Below are 22,702 nucleotides of genomic sequence, written 5' to 3' on the forward strand. Positions count from 1 at the left end.
ACTTTCTGTTCCGCCGTAGCCCGCGCCTGATTCATGTGACCTCATCATTTACATTAATTTTTTTGCTCCAAGTCTTTTTATTGAGTGTATATGAGAAGATATTACAAACATAAGCATAAACATCAACATAATCAGAACATACAATCCCCCTGCTCCAGTGGAGCCCCATCCCCCCAAGTAAACTAAAATGAACATATGATTGAAATTAACATAATAAAAGAAACACACACACACACACACACACACAAACTCCGGCTATTAGATTCAAATTGACCGTGGTGCAGGGTCAGTCATCTCGATGTAGTCAGCATTGGTGATATCTAATTTCTCTATATTACCTAAAAGAGGTCTCCATATGTCATAGAATTTTTGAGCACATCACAGGATAAGCCAACGCTAGATGACTGGATGGATATAACATTTAACTTATATAAAATGGAAAAAATAACAGCTTCTCTCAACCATAAGACCGAGTAATTCAATTTCAGTTGGCAAAGCTGGGTAGACTACGCAAAATCTAGAAGACCCGATTTCATTTTTAGAAATCAAGCTTGACATGGCCTCCTGACAGTCTACTCTCCGACAATAAATAAACTCAAATAGTATTAAATAAGTTTGCTTCTTAATTGTGTATTTCACTTATTTACATACTTTTTAAATTTTATTTAGGTATTTTTTATTTTTTATTATTTTTATTTATTTATTTTCTTTCTTTCTTTCATAAATTATTTTCTCTTTCTTTCCTCATTCCATTAACATTGGGCTTCTCCCCCGGGAAATAGAGTTATAACAGTTCTATGTTAATATGTTGCACAGAAATTTCTATGTTACTTTTTTAAGTACTGAACGTAACACTTTGACACTGTGAATATATGCTCTGTAAAACCTTTTTCCCAGAAAACTAATAAAAAGTATAATTACAAAAAAAAAAAAAGAATTTTTGAGCACACCCTCTTGTAGAGTACCGGATCTTCTCTGGGTGGTGAAGAAGATCGTTGATCCAGGTCTTAAAGGTTGGGGGGAGTTCCTCTTTCCACTTAAAGAGTATTTGCCGTCTAGCTATAAGGGTTGCAAAGGCTATCATGGGCCTTTACATTAATTTAACCAAAACTAAGTTAATAATTTCCTTAATTATCGCGGGTCGTGCGGAGCCTCGGCCCTGAAATCTTTCAGATTCTCACCGGATGACAGCTCCTAAAGCTTTTTTACAGATGAATCTGAGCTGTGAGACGCTGTGGCTGAGGCCAGGTGTCTGAAAACCACGGGGGTCTCCACCTTTAAGCTCTTCTGCTGCTCCTCTGGTGCGTCATCGGTCTGCTGCTCTCTTCATCTCCTCCTCCTCCTCTGCTCTCTCCTGCCCGGCTGAAACAATAATTTACCTTTAACTTTATTTAAAAAGGGCCCATGTACAATATTAACATAAATGTTGACATCTGATGCATTATACTAGAGTTAGCTTAAAGCTAATTTACATCTGCAGTCCCTTGGCAGGTTACATAAAAAAAAAAAAAAAAAAAAAAAAAAAAAAAATCACATAAAAAACATGCCCAAAGCCACAACCACACATATATACAAAATAAATAAATAAAAATCTGTGTTTACAAGTCTGAATCTTTCAACAAATATTCCAGTCTGATGATAGAGTATTCCACTATCACACCATCCAGATCTCTCATTTCTGATGTGAGGATTCAGTCTTTTTCTCCTTTCTGACTCCACTGAGCTGCAGAATAACTGTTTTCACTCACTTCAGTTTGATTTATTTGCCAGTGAATGTCTTTGAACTCGTGAAAACTTTCTGACTTCTTCCCCGAGTCACAGAAACACAAAAACCGAAGCAATAAAATGTCTGAAAACAACATTTATGCCCCTGAGAAAACCTGCAGGCACTGAGTGAGTCTTCATCTGCAAAAAGGAAAGAAATTAAAGTGATGAAATGAAGGAGACAAAGAAAAAAGCTGTAAATAAAGGACAGAGTGTTTTCCGGAGGAAGACAAAAGAAAGCAACACAGGAAACTCTCACAGGTGCATTTATGATGTTTTTAATAAACTGAAAATATGTTAAAATTTAAAGGACATTTAGATTTTCTCCTCAGATTAAATGTCTGATCTTAACATTAAAATAATAAAAATCATTTCATCCTGAGGCCATTACAAACAGAAACTGTGGCGCCACCAGCTGGACCCCAGCAGCACAGCAGGAGCGTGCATCATATCAGGCCAAAAGTATGTGGACGCTGTTCTGGGTCTGTGGTCCGGTGGAGATGAAGTCCTTTCAGTTATTTCTTTGAATGAATATTTTCATGTGTAACAGGAAGTAGAAAAACACAGAGCAGTCGTGCAGTCAGAGGCGGTTTGTTCATGTTTTCTGAAGGCAGTGAAGGATTTTCAGCATGCAGGTTAGCCTTCAGGGAACCTTCTGTAGTTCCTGCTCTCTGCCTGTAGAGGCACTGCACAGAGAGCTCTGCTGCATGTAAACATCACTGAGGCGCGCACACACACAGTCCACATACTTTTGGTCAGATCTGCTCTCATCTGAAGCTCTGGTCCTGTTTTTTTTGGCCGCTGCATGTTTTTAAGGACATTTTGGACACTTTGCACACAGATTTTTAGTCTTTAGAAACTTTAAAGTTCAGAGATTGAACAAGGACATGAGTGAAGATGGAAAGCCGGAGGTGTCCTGCAGGGCTCAGCGTTTGATATCAGGGGCGATGGATGTTTCTGGGTCTCAGAGTCTCCTCAGGTCCACGGGAGGTCCTGATGTTTCCCCTCAGTCTGTCGGTGAAGAGCATGGAGGCGAATCACTCTGAGAGGAAGTGAACAAAGGTGCGAGGAAACGCTCCCTGCCTGGTCGGCTCTCCTTCGATGTGCCCAATCTGAAACACAGACGGGGTTAGAACAACGAGTCAGGATCATTCTTCATGTGGGTTTGGATCTGAATCGAGCACAGTGGAAATGTGGAGGGAAGCAGATCTAACGCCCGTTTGTTGCTTCACTCAGTTCTCCTGCAGGTGGAGCTAGCTGTCAAACTGCAGCAGGAGTTATGTTAGTGATAACTTTATTAATCTCTGAATGTACCTTTGTTCTCCGTCTGTCTCAGCAGCTTCAAACTTGGCCGGACGAAACAAGTATGTTAAGAGCAGTTTTGATATTTTGGCTAAATGCTGCCTGATCTCCCCAAACGCCGCTGAGCTCAAAATAATGCTGTGAAGCCCGATGTTCTTATTAAACAAGGTTTCAAATAACGACGGGAATGTATGATAAAAATAATCGCCGTGAGCTCAGACTGCAGTCAGCAGGCTTCCAGAGGTTGGCCAATCAGAAGAGAGGCCAGACAGGTGCTGGGATAAATGTTCGAGTACCTTTTCTGTCAATCCTTTGGTTCAAAAGGTCGCAGTGATGATGCGTTTCCTGCTGGAGGTTTTTTCACTCACCCACCACTCGCCGTCCTCCTCGCCGTCCACCACGATCGTCTCTCCCTCAGAGAACGTCAGCTCATCTGGATTATCGGCATTACAGTTGTAGATGGCCCTCACCCTCTGAGGCTTCTGCTTCTGCACACACACACACACACACACACACACACACACACACACACACACACACACGCATTTATAGACTGAAATGAGCAACAACTAAAAACTCAGGTTCATGGTCCTACAGCTGTGTCTGACTGCAGAAACAAATGAGGCGGTGTGTTTGAGGACTTACAGAAAAGGCAGTTCTGGGTTTGGGGGGTGGAGGAGATGGATTTGGGGGGGATACGGCCTGACGACCTGCCAAAAAACAAACAACAACAAAAAATCCATTACACAGCTTCAGAATAAAGAAACAGTTCTGTTTCACGTCTGTAACTTCATGTGTGTTTGATAAGATTACACCCAACCAGTAACATCCAGAGCTGGAAAAATGAAACAACACTGGAGCTGCAGTTCCTCTGGTGTCCAGCAGTGAGCCAGGCCCCATAGACTCCCATGTTAAAACTTTCCAGCAGAAATAAACATGTTTACAGCTGATACAGAAACTGCTTTTGTCTCTGTGGGTAATTTCCCCTTCATAACAGCTGTACAGGGGGTTTCTATAAGATTAGATTAGATAAAACTTTATTAATCCCTTTAGGAAGATTCTGTCAGAGAAATTAAAGTTACAGTAGCAGCTTTTACAGGTAACAAAAATAGGCACACAAGCATAGCAGAGATCACAATAAAAACATATGAATAAATAATAAAACAGACAGGTTTTTATGTTGTAATGTGGTCAGGCTCAGGCTGCTGCTTCTCTCCTCCCTCTCTTTCTGCTCTTTCATTGATCAGCATTCAGCTGTCGAACAGAAACTGATGCTCATCAAATTCTGGAAGGAGTGATTCAGGAAACAACAATGTGCGTGTGTGTGTGTGTGTGTGTGTGTGTGCGCACATTCGTGCATGCGTGTGAGTACCTTGTTTGTCTGCTTGAGTCCTGCCTGCAGGTCTCTCAGGAGGAGGAATCTTCACTGATCTGAAATCAGTAAAAACAACATTAAACTCATTGGGCTCCAGTTATTCCCATCAAACAAACAGCGGATCATTCCAGTACGTACGCAGGAGGAGACATGGGGGCTTTGGATCCTGGTGGTCCTCTGGCCTGGTGGCTGGGTGGGAGGAGAGGAACTTTATGGCGGGGTGGTGATGGAGGTGGGATGCAGGGCGGTGCTGGGACTGGAGACACCGGGCTGGCTGAGGAGAATCCTGCTGGTTGGGGAGGCAGAGGAGCGAGGGGGATGTTCTTGGCTGAGGTGGCTTTGGTCTCCAACGTGCCAGTTCTCCTGCTGGGTGCAAGAGGAGGAAGAGGAGGAGGAGGAGGTGGTGGTGGTGGTGCAGGGAGCACTGGGAGAGGAGGAAAGAACAAGAGTCAAGAAAGGCCTGAGCAGCGACTGCAGGCGCCACCTCCACTCAGTCCCCTGCAGACAGATTTAAAACTACTGGAAAAACATCAAAGAGAGAAACAAGTGAGCTCATCCAGTGTGGATCTGACAGGAAGTCCACCCACCGTACACAAAGGAGTTCCTCTCAGGGGTCTGAGGGTTGGGAGGGTCGGAGGACGACCGCTGTCTGCCTACTGATTCCACGGTGGGTCCTTTATTGATACCTGATCATGAACAGAATCAGATCTGCTTAGTTTAATTTCCTGGAGTTTCAAAGAATCAGAGAGCTGATCTCAGCCCAAGCCCGAGCTCACATGAAGGCGGGGCCCCCAGATATAAAAACAAACCCCGATGCCCTCTGACCTCTGCTTGGCCCTCTGGGAGGCAGCGGGGGTGTCTGGCCCAGCGGCGGCAGGTTCATGTCCAGCATGGTGCCGTAGGTCTCGTTGCTGATGATGGTGCTGGGGATCGCAGGCCTCTGTTTGTCCCGTGCCAGGAAGGCGGCGTCCCGCGCTAACGCCGCCAGGTTGGGCTGCCTGAGTCCGCTGCCGGGTACGAAGCAGCTGACCGGACGCTCCTCCCGCCGCTGTGGGATGGGCTGCAGGACACATAGAAAACACACCAAAAACACACACAAAAAACCCCACATGGTTACACATCCCAAATGCCAACGTGAAGTTTATCACAGGATGTCACAGAAAACCAGCCGACCTTGTCCTCCATCTCATCATCACTCTCGTCCAGGTCTTCGTTTTGGAGACGCCACTCGTACTCGACATGAACGTGGACGTTGAACTTTCCGGTCTGAGCCTGAGTCAGCTGGGACACAAAAAGATCAATCAGACTTCATAGCTTTGCTTTCTAGGAGTGGCTCTGATCTGCAGTGCTGTGGATTCTCACCAGCTCTTCACACTCTTTGTGCCGCAGACGTTTGGCGATGTCCAGCGGCGTTTCTCCAGCTTCGTTGGCTGTGGAGATAAATTCAGTCCTTCAAACAGACATCGTGTTTTCTGTGAATGATGTCAGCGCAAAGAAAAATCTTTGATCATACGACAATAATACTCCACATTAATACAGTTTTTTTTATTGATGCCACACTAAAAACCTGTGATACATGTATGACACTGATCTCTGAATAGAGGCTGCTGTAGAGCCTATTAGAAATAAATCAGTACTGATTATCAGTGTTCCCCTGCATGCAAGCTGATGCTGAATGAACACATAATTGAGTTTGAATGTCCAGATCAGCTCCTGCTGCTCTGTGACGGCGGTGTGGTCAAAGTCGCTCTTACTGATGGACACTGAAGCTTTCCCCCTCAGCAGCAGTTTGAGACACTCGCTGTTGTTCGTCAGGCAGCAGTAATGCAGCGCCGTGCTTCCTTTGGTCGTCTGCTTATCCAGGTTCCCGCTGAAACACACACCCCGTCATTACCACACGTGTCAGACCACACACACACACGTGCACACACACACACTTGGAGGGCAGGTGTTTAACCTCACAGTCACTGCACAGTGTTACCTGTTTTGGGCGAGGAAGTCAACGATGTGGAGCGAGTTTCTGTCGACCATTCGGACCGCCAGGTGGAGCACCGTCTCTCCGGGTTCCTGACACAAACACGCACACAGACATTCAGTCTATAGAGCAATAAACACACACCTGACACACACAGCTGGAGCATAAACTAGAAAAAAAAGGACTCAAAGAAAAAAATGAGAAAAAAGAGTCAAACAAAAAGAGGCACAACTGAGCTGCAAAACACTATCCAGGACGACTGCAGAGAGATGAGAAGGAGGACAGACACAAACAAACACAAAGACACAAAACCACAAAAAGACAAAACTGACTGGAATCAGTCATAAGTGAGCACAAAGAGTGAAAATGTCCAGAAAGTAACAGAAAAGCATTTTCCCCTGCAGGACCGTCTCTCAGGGCCTCGCGGTGTTTCCAGGTCCTACAATGATTTTGCCCCTATGAAGTTGTAGCACTTGCTGAGAGGTCAGGAACTTTCAGCAGTGCTGAGCATTCACTTTAAAGAGGCGCTGTTCGGCTCACTTCCAGACCGATATTATTATACTTTAAAACCCACTTCCACAAACATCCCTGTTGACATGGAGGTTCTTAATACAAACTGTAAACCCACTAAAAAACAGAATTTGGCATTCTTGTTTAGAAGCATCTATCACTTAAGGACAGATGTTAAACATTTGAGCCAAAAAAGTAAAATATGATCACTTTAGGGACACTTTTGTGTCTCTTTGTGTCTCCAGCTGAGACACAAAGAGACACAAATACAGACACATCTGCGTGTCTGCTCGTCTGCTCGTCTGTGCATCTGAGTGTCTGCATGTCTCTGTGTCTTGTTTAGAGTGCTGGTTTGGTCTGGCTCCTCTGCAGGGGGACCCTTTAAACTCATATTACGGATTAGTGATGCAGAAGTCGTACATGTTCGTTGGGTTGTGGGATGGTCTCCATCAGGTCCACCCCCTCAGCGTAGACCTGGATGAGGGACAGGATGTCTCGGTTTCTGACAGCCTCGTACAGAGCCTGCAGCCTGGACTCAGCATTAGCGCACTTCCGCTGGGCGAAGCGCTTCTCGGTGTACTTTGCTGTGATGTAGTCCTTCCTCATCTGCCTGCAAACCAGACAGGGAACAAGTCACTACGACATCCTTACATCCTCCTGCAGTTCAGATTCACCTCTTCCCGCTGGCACCTACATGTCACTGGTCGGCGTTGGTTTCATTACTTCCTGTGCTGACAGATCTGCCTCCATGATCTCGTTGAAGCTGGCGTTTCCCACGTTATTTGCCAACTAAAACAGAACAAAAACACAGCATGAACTCTGGTTTGGTCACGGCTGTGGCTCCTGAGATGAAACACGTCCTCACACTTCCTGATTCCACACATACTCGGAGTGTGTGTGACCAACCTGAAACACACTCGTGGATTCAGGTGATCTAAAAAAGGTCAGAATGTGTTACATTTAAAACAAACTAAAAACAAAATGTGTGAACTTGTTTCTCATTAAATAAACTGGATCATTTCTGGATTGCATTTGTTTTATTTCTGCCACATTAACACACTTTACTTCCCTTCACTGCTTCTTTAGAAATGAATGTAATGAGATCATGAGATAATGAGCTACAGCTCCACATTCAGAGAAGCACTTAAAATAAATAAGCAGATGCAATATTGCAGGAAGTGAAGCTTTCATCTGAGTGTTTTCTTACTTTTGGAACCTTTTACACTTTATTCTCTGAAATATTTTGATTTTATTCTCAAGTTCAACATATTAGAGTCATAAATTTTTTTAACTCAAAGAGCAGAGAAATGAGTAAACACAAACTGGCAGACGGCGACCTCTGACCTGCCACTCTTATTTCTGTTACTTTTGTGGGGACAGTGAAGTGGACTCACCAGCAGCTCGGAGGTTCCCAGGACGTCCAGGTCCAGACTCTGGATCCTGGAGTAGTGGACCCCCATCTCCCTGTGGATCCCCGAACACTCGATACAGATCAGCACCCCGAGGTTGGTGGACAGCCAGGAGGGATCTGCAGAGGGTGGGTGGGGGTCACAGAAACAACAGGTGGTATTTAGTAGGTGCCTTCACACCTCAAATGCTTCTATGTGATGTTTAATATTCACGACTAATGAAGCAACAATGTGAAAGTGATGAATGAATAATCTGCTGGAGCTTTTCATACAGGAGCTCTGAGACATTTCTGGGATGTTTTCCAGCTCCTCACATGCAGCGGTGAGCAGGAAACAGCGTGACCAGAATCAGTCATCTCACAGGAGGAGGTTCAGGTTAAAGTTCATTTCTATCTGGATATTTGTGATCTCACTTCATGTGGGAGACAGTGTTACTGATGCTCAGAGCCTGAAACTCAGAAAAGAACCATGTCACAGGTTCGGGTTCAATCCTGAGACGAACAAATAACTATTTTATTTGTATTTGATTTTTTTTGTGTGTTTTCTGGTGTCATTTGATAGTCTCACTGTTCAAACTGTCACTGTGACGTGTTGATTCTCATGAGGCTAACATGTTCTCACTTCTGTAAAACATGACAGGAAGTAAAAATGCTGTGAAGTCGCACATAAAGTGTTCACAGTGCTCAGATCGTCAGAGCAGAAACGGCTTTGAAGTAAAACACTGAGCAACAAACGGCTTCTGGGAAACAGACCGACTGCAAAGTTACACAAAACCACAACAAATGACACAAAAAACCAGGAAGAAAGTACTAAATGACACTAAACAACTACAAAAAACTGCAGAAAGCCTCAGAAGGGTCCAGCAGAGGGTCTGCAGGGTTAGACGAAGCTGATTGAGAACAAAGGGTTTCATGCCGTCACAGGCTCTCACTGTGAGGCTGCGCAGAAGTGAGTCAGGCTCTAAAATGAAAATAAAACTGATTACAGATCAGATTAAACTAGACTGTAGACTTCCTGCTGCGCTGAAACCTGTCCGACCACGACGAGGAGCCAATCAGTGTCCTCAGAAAGTTCACATACTAGTTCTACAAGTACTGGGTTCAAACAGTTGTACTGAGTGGTTACTCTTCATATCATGTACTTCCTTTTTCCTTTTAATGACTAAATTGTGTATAAATACAGGCAGAAAAACCAGGAAACGCACCACAGCCACTGATTGATCACAGTTTCAAACGTGACCTAACCTGAAGATATTTAAACAAATCTGACCTGCAGCTCCACAGTCGCAGCAGCTGTCGTTGCCACTCATCTTCTTCACCTCTCCTACGATGGATTTGGTCAGCTCCTGGACGATGTTGTTCTCGCCCTCGTCCTGGTCTCCTTTGAATGCCTTGTTCAGCGCCTCCTCCTTGCTGTTCTGCAGCACTGACACCCAGCTGAAACACACCAGACCGTCAGTGCTCACAGCAACACCGACCCAGCAGCTGAGGCCACGCCGGCTCATACTTACATCTGACACTCGGCCTCGTCCTCGGCCTGGAAGTGATAAGTTCGGTCGTCTAGGGGTTGGTCACAGACAGGAAGGAGTTTAGACTTCATACACAAACACAAGCAGGAGTATGGGAGTAGGCCGAGTCTGCGGCTTACGTGAGAACAGGTCGAAGCTCTTCTTCTCATCAGGGTTCCTCTTCACCTGGCAGGTGAGCAGGTTGAGCTTGGCTGGCGGTGTATTAGGCTGCAAGACAACAAGCAGGGAGACAGTGAGACATCAGCAGGAGGACACTGACCTGCCTGAACCTCACAGGGATGGAGTCTCATTAAAAAGCAAACATTCAATCTCTTTCACTGTAGACATTCATGGTCTCCAGAGGTTGAGCCCCTGTGAATTTTAGTGCAGCAGCTGAAGGTGCTGTCAGTTGCCTGTAATTCTGGAGGAGCAACAAAGGGAGCGACAGGGTTTGAGAGCTGGAGCTATTCCCACGATCATCATGAGGATGATGTTTGGACAATAAGATGAATGAGGTCAGTGAGCAGATTAACAGATGGAGCACTGTTAATGGAGTCTGCAGTACTTTAGGACTGTGGAGTGACTGTGGTGGCTGTGAGTCTAAGCTTCACATCCACCTTAAACAGAGTTGATAAGATGTGCTTTTTTTTTTTTGGTTTGAAAATGTGTGACAAAAAAATTTGCTTTCAAGAAATTGAAGAGGAGTCAAACAGCAGAATGTGTGCAGCGAAATATTTAAGAAGCATTAGAAACCATCCCCCTGGCGGCTGTCTGGGATCAGTGTCACATTTTACATCATGCTCATCCTTTTCCCACCCTTCTCTCTTTAATCCTTTTCCTTCGCCTCATCTCTCTCTTCTGCTACTGCTTGCTCTGTCCTGATTGGACGTTTGACTCTTCAAACTTCAAAATAAAATACAGAAGGCAGAAACTAAACTAAAAAAATATGTACTATTCAACCTGAGCTAACATAGATGATGAACCCATGAGGAGATTACTGATTGGGCATGCAAGGCAGGCAGGAGGGCAGAGCTTGTCACGCAGGAGGTCCGATGGGAGAAGAGGATCTTACCGTGCCGTGACAGATGGTCAGGAAGCCGTTCCTTACAGAGCACTTCCTCTTCTGCCACACCTTCCTCAGCCTGAGGAGGAGACACACAAATCACTCAAAAAGAGTTTCTAATGTTAAAGAATGGACCTTCTGACTCAAACACAGCAGCTGCAGCAACCCGGCGTGCAGAGGAGGGACATTAGCTGCAGACACCAGAACAGCTCCCGTAAAGGTGGACATTTTAATACAGGAGTCTATGGGGACTGACTCACTGCTGGCGCCTCCAGTGGACACCAGACGAACTGCAGCTTTTAGTGTTGCTGACTACATTTTCAGTCCCGGTTGCCTCTCGTGCATTTCCCCGTGGGACTCTGGGACACTGCGTTCACTCACCCTTCGCTTTTCTTGTAGAGGACCCCGGAGCGCTCGTTGCCGTGGGCTTTGTCACCCTGCAGCTGATGGAGGCTGTAACCTGCACTCTGCTTTGCCTGGGCGTCCTGAGATACCAGAATCATAACGTATTAAATAAGAACAACATTTTACGAGACCATCAGCACGAAAACTGTAAAATTACACAAATAGTCATGCAGGGTGAACAAAAGCGTAGAGAATCTAAAATCTGTGTTGCATGTTGGATTGCTGAGAGCAGCCTCTGTCTGACTGACAGCTTTCTGCTTGTTTCTTAACCAGGTTCATCAACTTGACATTTTCCAGTAATCAGGTGAGCCTGTCAGACGTTACCTGGTAGAATTTCTTCCTTCCTAATGAGACCATCAGTTTAGTTGAGGTTGTGCTTGTATAGACCCAACAGACAGACTCACACTAATCTACAATGCAGCAAAACTGCTCAGCTCAGCAAAGAGAAACAACGTTTCATCATTAAAACACAAAGGTTCTGTCACATCACTGTGGAGGAATTTGGTCCACTCTCCTTCAGCCCCCCCCCCCAGCCTTCAGCAGACTGAGGTCTGGACTCTGAGGGCCGTCGCAGCAGCTTCATTCTGGCTGCTGTGCTTGGATCATTGTCCTGTTGGTGACCCAGTTTGGTCCCAGCTTCAGCTGTGGGACAGATGGCCTCATGTGCCTCTAGAATACTTTGGTCTACAGAGGAGTTCATGGTCCACTCAGTGAGTGCAGGGAGCCCAGATCCTCCGCCCTCCTCCACTGAGCTGACAGCTGCTCTGAGGTGTTTGTGTTGCTGTGCATGATGGACAAACATCTGCACTTTGGTCTCTTCAAAGTCCTGATTCACTGCACAAAACATGAGCTTAAGAGTCAGATTAACCGGCCAAACTTCAACCCTCCTCATGTTTCCAGGTTTTGTATTCTGTCTCTGCCACTGGTCAAACATGCGTTTTGGACATTACGGCATGAATGACAGTAGTTTTCCTACAATGATGCCTGGATTCATCATCTGTTGGTTCATCACCTCTTTCTGATCAGACTGCAGTGCTGCCTTCAGGGTGTCTCGGAGCTGAGCGAGCTGCTTCCTCTCTCCATCCTGAGTCTGTTTGATCTGAAGAGGAAGAGAAAGTCTAAATTTAATCTCTCTGAAGCATCACACAGCTCCCGTCACGCTGCCCTCGGCCTGATTCAGCTTGAATGTTCGTGTCTGTCGGTTCTCACCGCCGTCAGGTCTGTGGACAGTTTCTCTACGGTCGGCTTCAGACTCTCTGCAGCTTTCAGGCCATCCTGAAAAAAACTGAGCAGAAACAAATACTAATCAATAACAAAATGAATTTCTTTGTCTCTAAATGATGCTGTTCTTTTAAAGATGATACTTTTACATGGACACAAAGCCCTTTCGGCAGCAACATACTTGCACTGAGCGTGGTAAAACTTGATGAGGTTCTGGAGGAAGTCAACTCCTTTCTTCACTTTGATCTCGTTCACTTTGAGCAGATACTGCAGAGACAAAGCAGAGAAAAAAACAATGGATCCACATTTACAGCTGAGCAGCGATGATTCCCGGAGGACACTGAGGTGTTCCCAAACAGCTGAGAGATATGACCTCTCCGGCGTGTCCTGGCTCTGCCTCCCTCTCTCCCTAATACTTCATCTAGGAGGTAAGTAGGCATCCTGGTCAGACTCCAAGGGAGAGGCCGGCCACCCTTCGGAGGAAGCTCATATTCTGTCATCACTCAGAGCTCATGGCCGTAGGCGAAGGTAGGAAGGCAGCTCAGCCAGCTTCTTCTTCATGCTCTTATCAACAGATCTCACCCTCCCCTCTTTCCCCACTCATGAATAAAACACCACAATACCACGAGAACCATCGCCAAAGACTTGGAGGTGCTGGTTCTCATCCCAGCTGTAAGCAGCTCCCGTCTGAGCTGAAGATCTTCACAGTTCAACTCTTGGTCCAGACCCCAGACCCCAGAGGACAGAGGTTATTTGTTAACGCTGTGGTCACCTGTGTGACCTCTGACCTCACCTCACCTCACACATCTGCAGCTGGAACATTCGTCTCTCCTTCTCCATCTCCTCGGCAATTTCGCCTCCGCTGAACTCTGTGCGAATCATCCCGTGCAACTTGGCATTCTCCTTTTTCTCCTTCTCGATCTTCGCTCTGCAAAGGTCAAAGGTCAGCTTAAAACCTCAACACAAATACCTGCGTGTCTGCAGTGTACAGGTCAAATTTAATGTTTGGTAGTAATTTATAACAACAAGGCAAAATAAGAAAGATTTCAGTCAGGTGTCATCTCCAGTCTGAGATTATATATATATATATAGAGAGATGAAATGACCTCATTATCTTTGATCTTTTGCTTCTTTTGGGAAAAAAGCACAAAAACAAAACAACATGAACACAATAAATAAATGTTTGAACTAGAGTTTCAGTCAGTCTGCTGAGACCGGTGAAATGCTTCAGGTGATCTCGTGTCTGTGACAGTGAGTGGAGAACGAGACGTTCTGCTTACAGTTTGGTCTCGTAATCCTTCCAGGACTTATCAAACGGCTTCTTCAGATCCTGCATGAAAAACAGAGACGTCACAGTCAGTCAGTCACTCATACACACACACACACACACACACACACACACACACACACACACACACACACACACACACACAGTGGACTTTGTCTTTGGGAATATCTCAGATGATAAGGTGAGTGTGACTTATTTTTGATGAAAAGCCAAACTGGATGATTTGGAGGAGTTCGTGTGTGAAGGAGAGTGATGTTGTTCTAAAGATGAACTAAAATCCAAACACACAGACTCATGAATATTTCTGCTGGGATGAATTCAGCTCAGCTCTCTTTGTAGAGATCTAAATGCTGACGTGTGTCAACTAAAACTAAAAACACACACTTTTCACACTATGGAAAATGTGGCGACATCACTTCCTGGACGTGTTCCCGTTTGAGTCTGCAGGTGAAATCTGTTTAGCTCCGCCCTCAGGTTGTTAAATACACTCGATGTGTTATATAAAATCGACGGTCGTTGGAGGGTCGAGGCCTAATTCAGCTGTTTGCTCCTTTATGCCCTGAGGCTCGAGGCCGCTGCACGCGTGCAGTTTAAAATCAGGAAGGCTTTCAGTCGCTGAGCCTTCGGAGACGTTTTACTGCCACGATGTGATGAAACACGCCCAGAACGAACCTCCTATGTTACAGTTTTCTCTCATGATACTATTCTCCTCTGCCTTTCTTTCAGACTCGGGTTACAGCCTGCAGGAGGACGCCGCCGCCATAAACAGGAAGTGATACCCGCCATGCTGCAGACCAAAAACATCTGTCCATAAATAAAACGTTCTAGTTTCAGTTTTGTTGTGCTTGGCACTGCAGGGCCACCATACGTGACACAGTAGGTGAATAATCTCTTCTCTGTGGCTCAGTGTGAGCGTAGAGCCACAGTAATAAATGTTTGATGACAGGAAACTGCTGCTCGGGTAAAAACATATTTAAACTCTGCAGCACGCAGGAAACTAATGAGCTTTCCTTTCTTATCTGGTCGGAAACATGCATTAACACATATCTGGTAAATATGACGCCTGTTTAATGTGATGACTGCAAACACACGAGCCAGCACCCCTCTGACATTACAGACACAATGCTGCCAAAATGACTCCATGATGCACGAAATCTACAGTACTGAAAGTATTCATGTCCGTAACAGGAAGTAAATGAAGTGAAAGCTGCGTCTGCGGCAGGAGGAAGAGCGTGAAAGACCAACCCCCTTCACTCCTTTCAGGTCTCCTTTCAGCAGGCTGTCCAGAGGGAACGTGATGATGTTGTTCATGTTCTGCAGCTGCAAACAGGAAGTTACAGCAGAAGCTGAGTCAGACGCACTAAACAAACCAAACTTTCTACATTTAACACAATAAACGCTCTTTCACCCTTTGTTAAAGAACTCGCAGTGTTTGAGGCTGAATTTGGTTCCTCACCATGTTCTTGAAGAGTGCTGACAGCTCTCTGGTGAAAACAACAAACTTGGTGAAGGCGGAGCCGATGTCGCCGTCATCCTTGTCACCCCTGGTCAGGTAGTTTTCCCCGAACTTCTGCATGGACTGAACGTACTGCTCCTCGTTTTCCACATGAGCTACAACACAGAAAACACTTTAAGCACTCAGATCATCTCATTCATCTGTTGCACGAGCTGGACCAGAGTGATACACGTTTGGACATATTTGATACATTTTTGGCCCCAACAGGCTGAAAATGTGCCTCAGAACATTCAATATGATCTCCTTTAAAGGCTTTGTTAGGCACAGATGATTCTCCCTAACTTCCTGCTGTCTACAGAGTTCAGCACTGATGATCAAATATCAATAACTGATCAGGAAAAAATGATGAAAATGTGTCAAAACAAAAACTTCACACTCAACCACGCATGTCAAAACCTCAGACAACGACTGTGTGACCTCTGAGAAAGAAAAGAAAAAAGTAACAAAAAAGAATAAATTAATCTGAATATAAAAGTAACAAAGAACCCCAAAACATAATAACAATAAAAACTAAAGAAAATCATAAAAGAAACAGAAGAGACAGGAAAAAAGAAAAAAGTAAGACAGCAGCAAAATGAATAAATAAAAATATGAAACTAAATATTAAGAAAAACTAAACTTTTATAAATAAGTCTAAATAATTCAGATTACAGTAAAATGTAAACCACCAAAATGTAATTTTTATTTTAATTTTAAAATGAATACTATTATTAGAAAAAATAAAATAAAATGGTAATAAAAGGTAACAAAATATTCTAAATAAGTTTTGAATAATTCTTTTTTCAAAAGAATGAAAAATTTAAAAAGAAAAATAAAAGAAGGAAAACTGTTGTGAAATTAAAACAATAAAAAATCTAAATAATAGAAAAAACAGGAAACTTTTATTTTGCAGTTAAAATGATTTTTTTTTAAATAATTTTCAGCTGTAAATAATTCTGATGATTTGTGTGTCAGACGTGTGTGTGCAGCTTTGTGTAGCGTTCCTCTCGAGCTCAGACTCTGAATCTATGAGGTTAGACAGCCTAAACCTCCACTTGATGCAAACACGAATGAAGGGAAATATTTCGGTCTCTAAGACTAAACATGCACAGCGAGCGGCCACGTGCTGCTGTCCACATACTTTTGGTCATGTAGTGCATTAACAGTTCTCTTTGGGAGCTGTGAAGCTGCTCAATGATGTGTTTCCTGTCACAGTTTTTGCAGAAGTGCTGAATAACGTTCAGACGTTTTGTGTCTGCTGAGCCTCTGCGGGAAGTGTGGATGTGGGCGTCTCCCTCGGCATGCTGGGACAGGAGGAAGCACGACAGGAATGTTTGGAGGTGAGACTCCACCGGCCTGAGCACAGACCCATCAGCAGCCTGTGGCTGCTGATGAGCTGAACGCACACACTCACCTGAATGCAGATGAAACCAGAGAAACTGTGTGTGTTTATTTTGGTAGTGACAGTCTGAGTGAGGCTCTGCGTTTTTATTTTGGGACAGACTGACACGAAACTGCATCTCTCACCCAGACCAGACGAGTTGATGGCCTTCACCGACTTCTTGATCTTGTGGAGAACCGATCGGTCCAAGTCCAGAGCCTGAGGAGGACAAACAACACACAGGTCAGCAGCTCTAATCTGAGCCATGGAAGGAGAGGTTTATACACAGCATGAAGTGTGCACTGCTGCTCAGGTGCTCTTCTCTCTGTCAGCCTCCACACCCAGAGCAGAAGTATGTGGACGCACTGCAGCGTACACTGCAAGCACAGTTACATCAGGATGAACAGACTGAATAAAGTGTTGCAGCTCTTAAAAACAACAGGAGCAATAACCCTGCCCTCCTTTTTCAGCACTCACAGGAAGACTGTGTTATTCAGTCTTCTGAAGCAGATCTGCTCACTTCCAGCTTTTTATTTCTACTCGAGCAGCTTTGCATCTGCACATTTCATCATCATCGTTCTCTCGATATTTCCGCAGCTCTTCATCCTCATCTGAAACAAGCTGTTTTAGCGCCTGTCTCTTTAAGGCCCCGCTCCCTAAATACCTGCTTTCTTCTGATTGGCCATCTTCCAGAAGCCTGCTGAGTGCTCAGAGGCTGTTCTGCCTGAACTTGCGGTGAGCATCAGAAACATGAAGGAAAGCAGCCAACATCACCTGTGCCCCGATGATAAGAACTCTCTAAAATATCAAAATCCTTATTTATTCCCGCAGGGCATTTCTTTTTCAGGAAGAAGACGATGATTCAAATGTCTGGTTCTGAAGAAACTACCAGTTTGGATGATCACTGCTTTCAATGACTGGTGATTCCACTAAAAGCTTCTTGGAGCAAAATAAAACTAATTCTGTCCTCATCTTCTTGTTTTCCAAAGCGTGCAGTGGTCTGATCAGCTGTGGAGAGGTCGCAGAGCAGGGCCAACAATGTGACGAGAAGCTGATGTCCTTAAACATAAGCTTGACAGGCCGGATTAACCCGGTCATACATGGGTCCTCCGCTCTGACCTTCACGCTCCTGAAGCTGATCGGACTCTCCTGCTGTTCCTGTTCCCCTCCTCACCTGCACCCAGCAGTCTGATGCAGCTTCTGCAACAAATAGTCCCTAAAATAGGAGAGCTGCTTCTGTGACACTTCAGCACTGCGGTGCATTTGATCAACGCAATCAGTGCCAGCGGCTGCGTGGCACCCGACACAGCCGCGCCCAGTGTATTCACAGGATTATGGTTACACTTTACATGGAAGATTTTACCTGTTTGACATACCCAGAGGGAAATCTTAAACTGGAAAGTCCACATGTCTGTCGGACAGATGATCTGAAAGGCAACATCTTCTAGTTGGAGCGGCCCAGCCAGCTTCATGTATGAAGCACTTTAAAAACAGCAGGAGACTGAAGCCTGTTCAGCTGGTGGCTGTGGGAGGAGGCAGACCTGTGCCTTTGGATGGGAAAAAGTCTTTTTAAAGTCTTCTGCTCTACAGGAGAACATCCGAGCTTTCTGATTGGAGTAGCTGTCTGTTAGAGCGATAAGAAGCCATACTAACAGCCAATCAGGAGCTGCCTCCTCCGGCCTCTCAGGACCCTAATTTTTAATGCTCCCCACAGCACACTGCAGCACACGGACAGTCCTTTGGTCCCTGTAGTCCTGTGAGGCACAGAGACTAAAGGGACTGCAGTCTGAGCCTTTTCCATAGTCTGCTTAGACCACAGGTGTCCAGTCACATGACCTTCAGGTGTTTCCCCCCTGACCTCAGCTGTCAGGTTCACCTGAGCGTCTGCAGCTCTGAGTCACAGCTCAGTGAGTGAGAAACGTTTGACTGTGTGAGCACAGGTGTTAGACTCACAGCAGCTGCTCTTTAACTCAGCCAGCAACACAACTACAACACAACAATGTGCTCAGAATAACTACAGATACCACAAAGTTTTACAAAACCCACCATGGTGGGTTTCTGATGGTCTGACAGCACTGAGGTCCTAACGGCTGATGAGCAGTCACGTTCTTCCTGTTTGATTCACCAAAGCACTTCCTGAGACACGAGCTGCTCCTCTGCTGACGGACAGAAAACTGATGTTCATCCAGGATGAATGAATAACTGCAGACACACACACACACACACACACACACACACACACACACACACACACACACACACACACACACACACACACACACACACACACACACACACACACACACACACACACACACACACAGGTTCCTGAGGACAGCGCTAAAATCTTGGTACTAACAGCCACATTCATATTGTGGTATCCTTCCCCAGCCACAGGCTCTCATTATGTCTCTAATAAAGGTGTCGAAAGAGCGCAGAGAGGTCGGAAAGGTTTAATTTAGTAACTTGGTCCTATGAATGTGCACCACAAGGATCATGTGACCTGGACGGCAAAGATCACTTCCTCTGATCTGTGACTGAGCACGTTTCACCGTGAGCGCCTTCATGTCACCCATGGTCTCTGACCGCGAGTCCACGTGTGTTGGCCATCATCACCACACTTACCATGCAGGTCTCTGGAGGCAGGTGAGACTGCCACTGCCCCAGGCTCTCTCTGCCCCGCCTCCACCTGCAGACATGTGGGGGGTGCAGGCCGGCAGGGGCACCGGTTTGACTTGTGAGACGGGCTTCCAGCAGCGTGGGCCTAAAACTGTCTGCAGGATGACCCTGCGCCCCCACCACCCCCACACGCTTCTTACATGCAAGGAAACATCCTGTAAAAAGAGGATCTCAGCCGCTCAGTAAAAACATCCTATCTGCTAATTTAATGAATAATCCTGTTAAATGACTGAGAGCTCTGATTGGGATTGAGCAGCTCTGATGTGGAGCTGTTAAAGCGTGATGTTTGGTTCATCCCCACTCACAGAGAGGTTTCGTGCCTGCAGGCGGAGGCATGAACCAAAGCGTGGATTTGGAGAAGTGTGATCAGCACAGTTTTAGTGTTTCGCTGCCCTAAGGCATTATAAACCTGCATGAGCTTTTCTCTTATCTTCTGTGTTAAGCACACTGAGTTTGCATGTAATGAAATGTGCTATATCAATAAAGTTGTGACAGAAAACAGAACATTTCTAACAGCCTGAGACTCTTCCTGTTTTTAGGGTTTCTTCAGTTTGCAGTGATCGCAGCATCTGGAAAGGCTGCAGATGGCTCCTGCGGATGCTGCTTTTATTTCTCCAACTTTGACTGAATGAGCTGACTTCAGGCCAGTGACTCTGTAAAGGACTCAGCTGCTTCTTTCAGCAGAACCTTTTGTGCTGATTTCATGTGTTTACTGTAATTACTCTAACGTCTGAAGATGAGGGAGCCGCTCATGATTTATTGGCAGGTTTAAATCCTCACATCACTGCAGACGAGTTGAGACTCAACAGAGATAAGCTTTAAACCTGAAGAGAGGAGCTGTGAGTGACTGAAGAGGACAGAGGGACAGAGACAAAGGATGAGGGAAAGAAAGAAAACAGAGAAAGAGGGAGAACGGAGAGGACAACAACCATCAGAGGCAGCAGGAGGACCGAGGTGAGCTGGATCGTGCTAGGACTCGATCAGAGGAGCGAGGCTCCGCCATCGCCTCGGGTCTACTGGGTGGGAACGTCCCAGCTGCAGCAGGAGGGGGAGGACATGATGTGCAGACCTCACGTCAGGTTTTCAATTGTGTTTTAAAGTATTTGCTGCAAGGATGCAGATTTCTTCACATTTAGAGGAACCAGCGTTCAGCTCTGAGCGTAATCCAGCTGTTCCCCAACAGCAGATGGCCATCATTGATAGTCAGAAACCAGTTACTGTCCCTTTACACCAGCACAATCACACACAAACTCTCAGTAAAACTGCAAGAATCAGACAGCAGAAAACTTTCAAAGAAAGAGGGAACCAGGCAAAAGTCCCTCCATCACATGCTCATGATCAACTCCCTACAAACTCCAGGTTTGCTCTTTGTGCTGAGCCTTAATGACCTCTGTGACACACCGTTTATCCATCAGCCTGGAAACCGCTGAAAAAAGGGACTGCTTCTACTCTGAGCACTGAGCACTTTATGCAACACCCCCCCACCCCACGTAAACTCACTCCTCTAGGGGGCGGTGGTCAGTTTTTCAGGGCTTCTGTGTCACTGTTGGATATCAAGACCTCTTGTAACTGGGAACACAGTGTGTATGGATTTATGCTAATTTAATGCCTCCAATGGAACAAAATGAAATATGTAATAAGCTCTAATTATATCTGGTTTGCTGACAGTGACAGTCCATTAGCCTCTGCAAAGAGATCAGTTAAAACACAGCGAGCAGCCTGAGGCCAGGGCACGGCTCAGCAGTGCGATCACTGATGGCTCAGCTCTTACTGCTCTGAGATCAGCTGGGCAGCTAAATGAGCACTTTGTGATTTGTGACCTCAGCAGATACGTATTCCTTTGCTGTGAGGCAGAGGAGTCAGAGGCAGTGTTTCAGGAGGGCAGGTGTTCACAGAGAAGAGTCACGGAGCAGACAAACACGTTTTCACACATCTGGGAACTCACAAAGCGGTTTTGCTCATTCCACCTTAAAGTTTCATGAATATTATTAAAGCCTCTGTAGACACTGACAGCTAACAGTGCTGCTCAGGCCTTTTATTTCTGTTCTGATATTTAATGATCACATAAATATATTTTGAGGTATTTTTTCCTTACAGCAGCAACCTTCCCCTCACGATCAGCTGTTCAATCGCACAGCGAGACGGAAGAGAGAGAAAAAAGGCCACAAAGAAACAACACGCTGAAAATACTGACAACAAAAGACACACAGCCGTGCGGTGTGAGGGCAGGACGGGGTCCTGCAGGGAAACCCTTCAGCCCCAGCTCAATCTCCCACCTACAACCTTTGACCTTTAACTGCTGCTTCCCCTTCTCTTCACTTTAGAAATATGCTTCATCATCATGATGTTACAAAAAGAAAATAAAAAAAAGAAGCAGTGAAGCGATGAAATCTTACAAAATATCAACAGAAGGAAGTGTTTCTCCCAGTTCCTCTTTCTTTTGCTGGGAAATGTTATGAAACGGAGGCAGAAATTACCCTTCATTTCAAACTCACTACAGAACCAGTGAAAAGCTCAAAATCCGCCCTTAAATTTACCGCTTGAATCCCAGAAAGGAACTCAAATCACCGGAAGTTCAGGAAACGTGGAGCCAAATGGACTTTCCGGGTTTACCGAGGTGTTTACCACCGTATTTAACTATTATTAACGCCAGCTTCCGCCCTGCCTGTGTGTGTGTCTGTGTGTGTTTTCTCACCTCCTCCAGAGCTGCCACCGCATTCCTGCAGTGGGTCATCCGGGTGGTAAAGCTGGAGGTGGTGGGAGCCTTGTAGTCGTCATTAGTCTCCTCGATAAACTCTGTGACGCTGATCAGCTCCGGCATGATGAGCTCCAACAGACACAAACTGTCCCAATGCGCAAAAATCCCGACAAGTTACCCGCAGTGAACGCGCAGCCGCAGGTGGAGCAGCCACACCTGGACGGCTCAAAGTACCCCGGACCGCCGCAAACAGCCACCAAAGATCCTCTGCTGGTTCCGGGACGCGCTGCTGCTCATAGTCACAGGCTGAAGAAATAAAGTCTGATGTCCATGTTTGTTCCGCAGCAGAAATCACCGACAGCACCGACACGGTCCTCGACCCTGCGGCTGCTGCTTCACCTGAGCAGGAAACGCACGGAGCTGGGCGGAGACAGAGAGGGAGAGAGGAGCGCTCACTGCTGCTGTTTCCGCGAACCGCACGCGCACACGCACGCACGCGCGCGCACACACACACACTGAACATCTGTATTGTAGAAACGGGCAGAGTGTGTCAGTGAGGCATGTTCACGGTCCTGTTTGAACCTCTGCAGTTTGTTTCAGTCACTCTGTAACGTCTCAGAGACGCTCACC

At 45.7% G+C, this 22,702-nt stretch overlaps 1 protein-coding gene across 1 annotated transcript; it reads right to left on the reverse strand.

The window, feature by feature from the left end:
• Positions 1-2,033: 2,033 nt before the first annotated feature.
• Positions 2,034-22,483, reverse strand: asap2b (ArfGAP with SH3 domain, ankyrin repeat and PH domain 2b). Its single transcript, XM_030722290.1, has 28 exons — positions 22,070-22,483; positions 16,842-16,914; positions 15,276-15,430; positions 15,065-15,139; positions 13,812-13,861; positions 13,330-13,459; positions 12,713-12,798; positions 12,520-12,595; positions 12,323-12,409; positions 11,287-11,390; positions 10,915-10,984; positions 9,983-10,070; positions 9,846-9,894; positions 9,605-9,771; positions 8,321-8,454; positions 7,621-7,715; positions 7,347-7,536; positions 6,423-6,508; positions 6,196-6,311; positions 5,804-5,871; positions 5,615-5,722; positions 5,267-5,501; positions 5,029-5,127; positions 4,580-4,865; positions 4,439-4,497; positions 3,712-3,776; positions 3,435-3,554; positions 2,034-2,876 (listed from the first exon to the last, which is right to left on the reverse strand). Exons 1-28 carry the CDS (start codon positions 22,193-22,195, stop codon positions 2,802-2,804), a joined length of 3,072 nt encoding a protein of 1,023 aa, XP_030578150.1. The 5' UTR covers positions 22,196-22,483; the 3' UTR covers positions 2,034-2,801.
• Positions 22,484-22,702: the final 219 nt, after the last annotated feature.

This window comes from Archocentrus centrarchus, chromosome 24 (assembly GCF_007364275.1).
Source record: "Archocentrus centrarchus isolate MPI-CPG fArcCen1 chromosome 24, fArcCen1, whole genome shotgun sequence".
NCBI classification, from domain to species: Eukaryota; Metazoa; Chordata; class Actinopteri; order Cichliformes; family Cichlidae; genus Archocentrus; species Archocentrus centrarchus.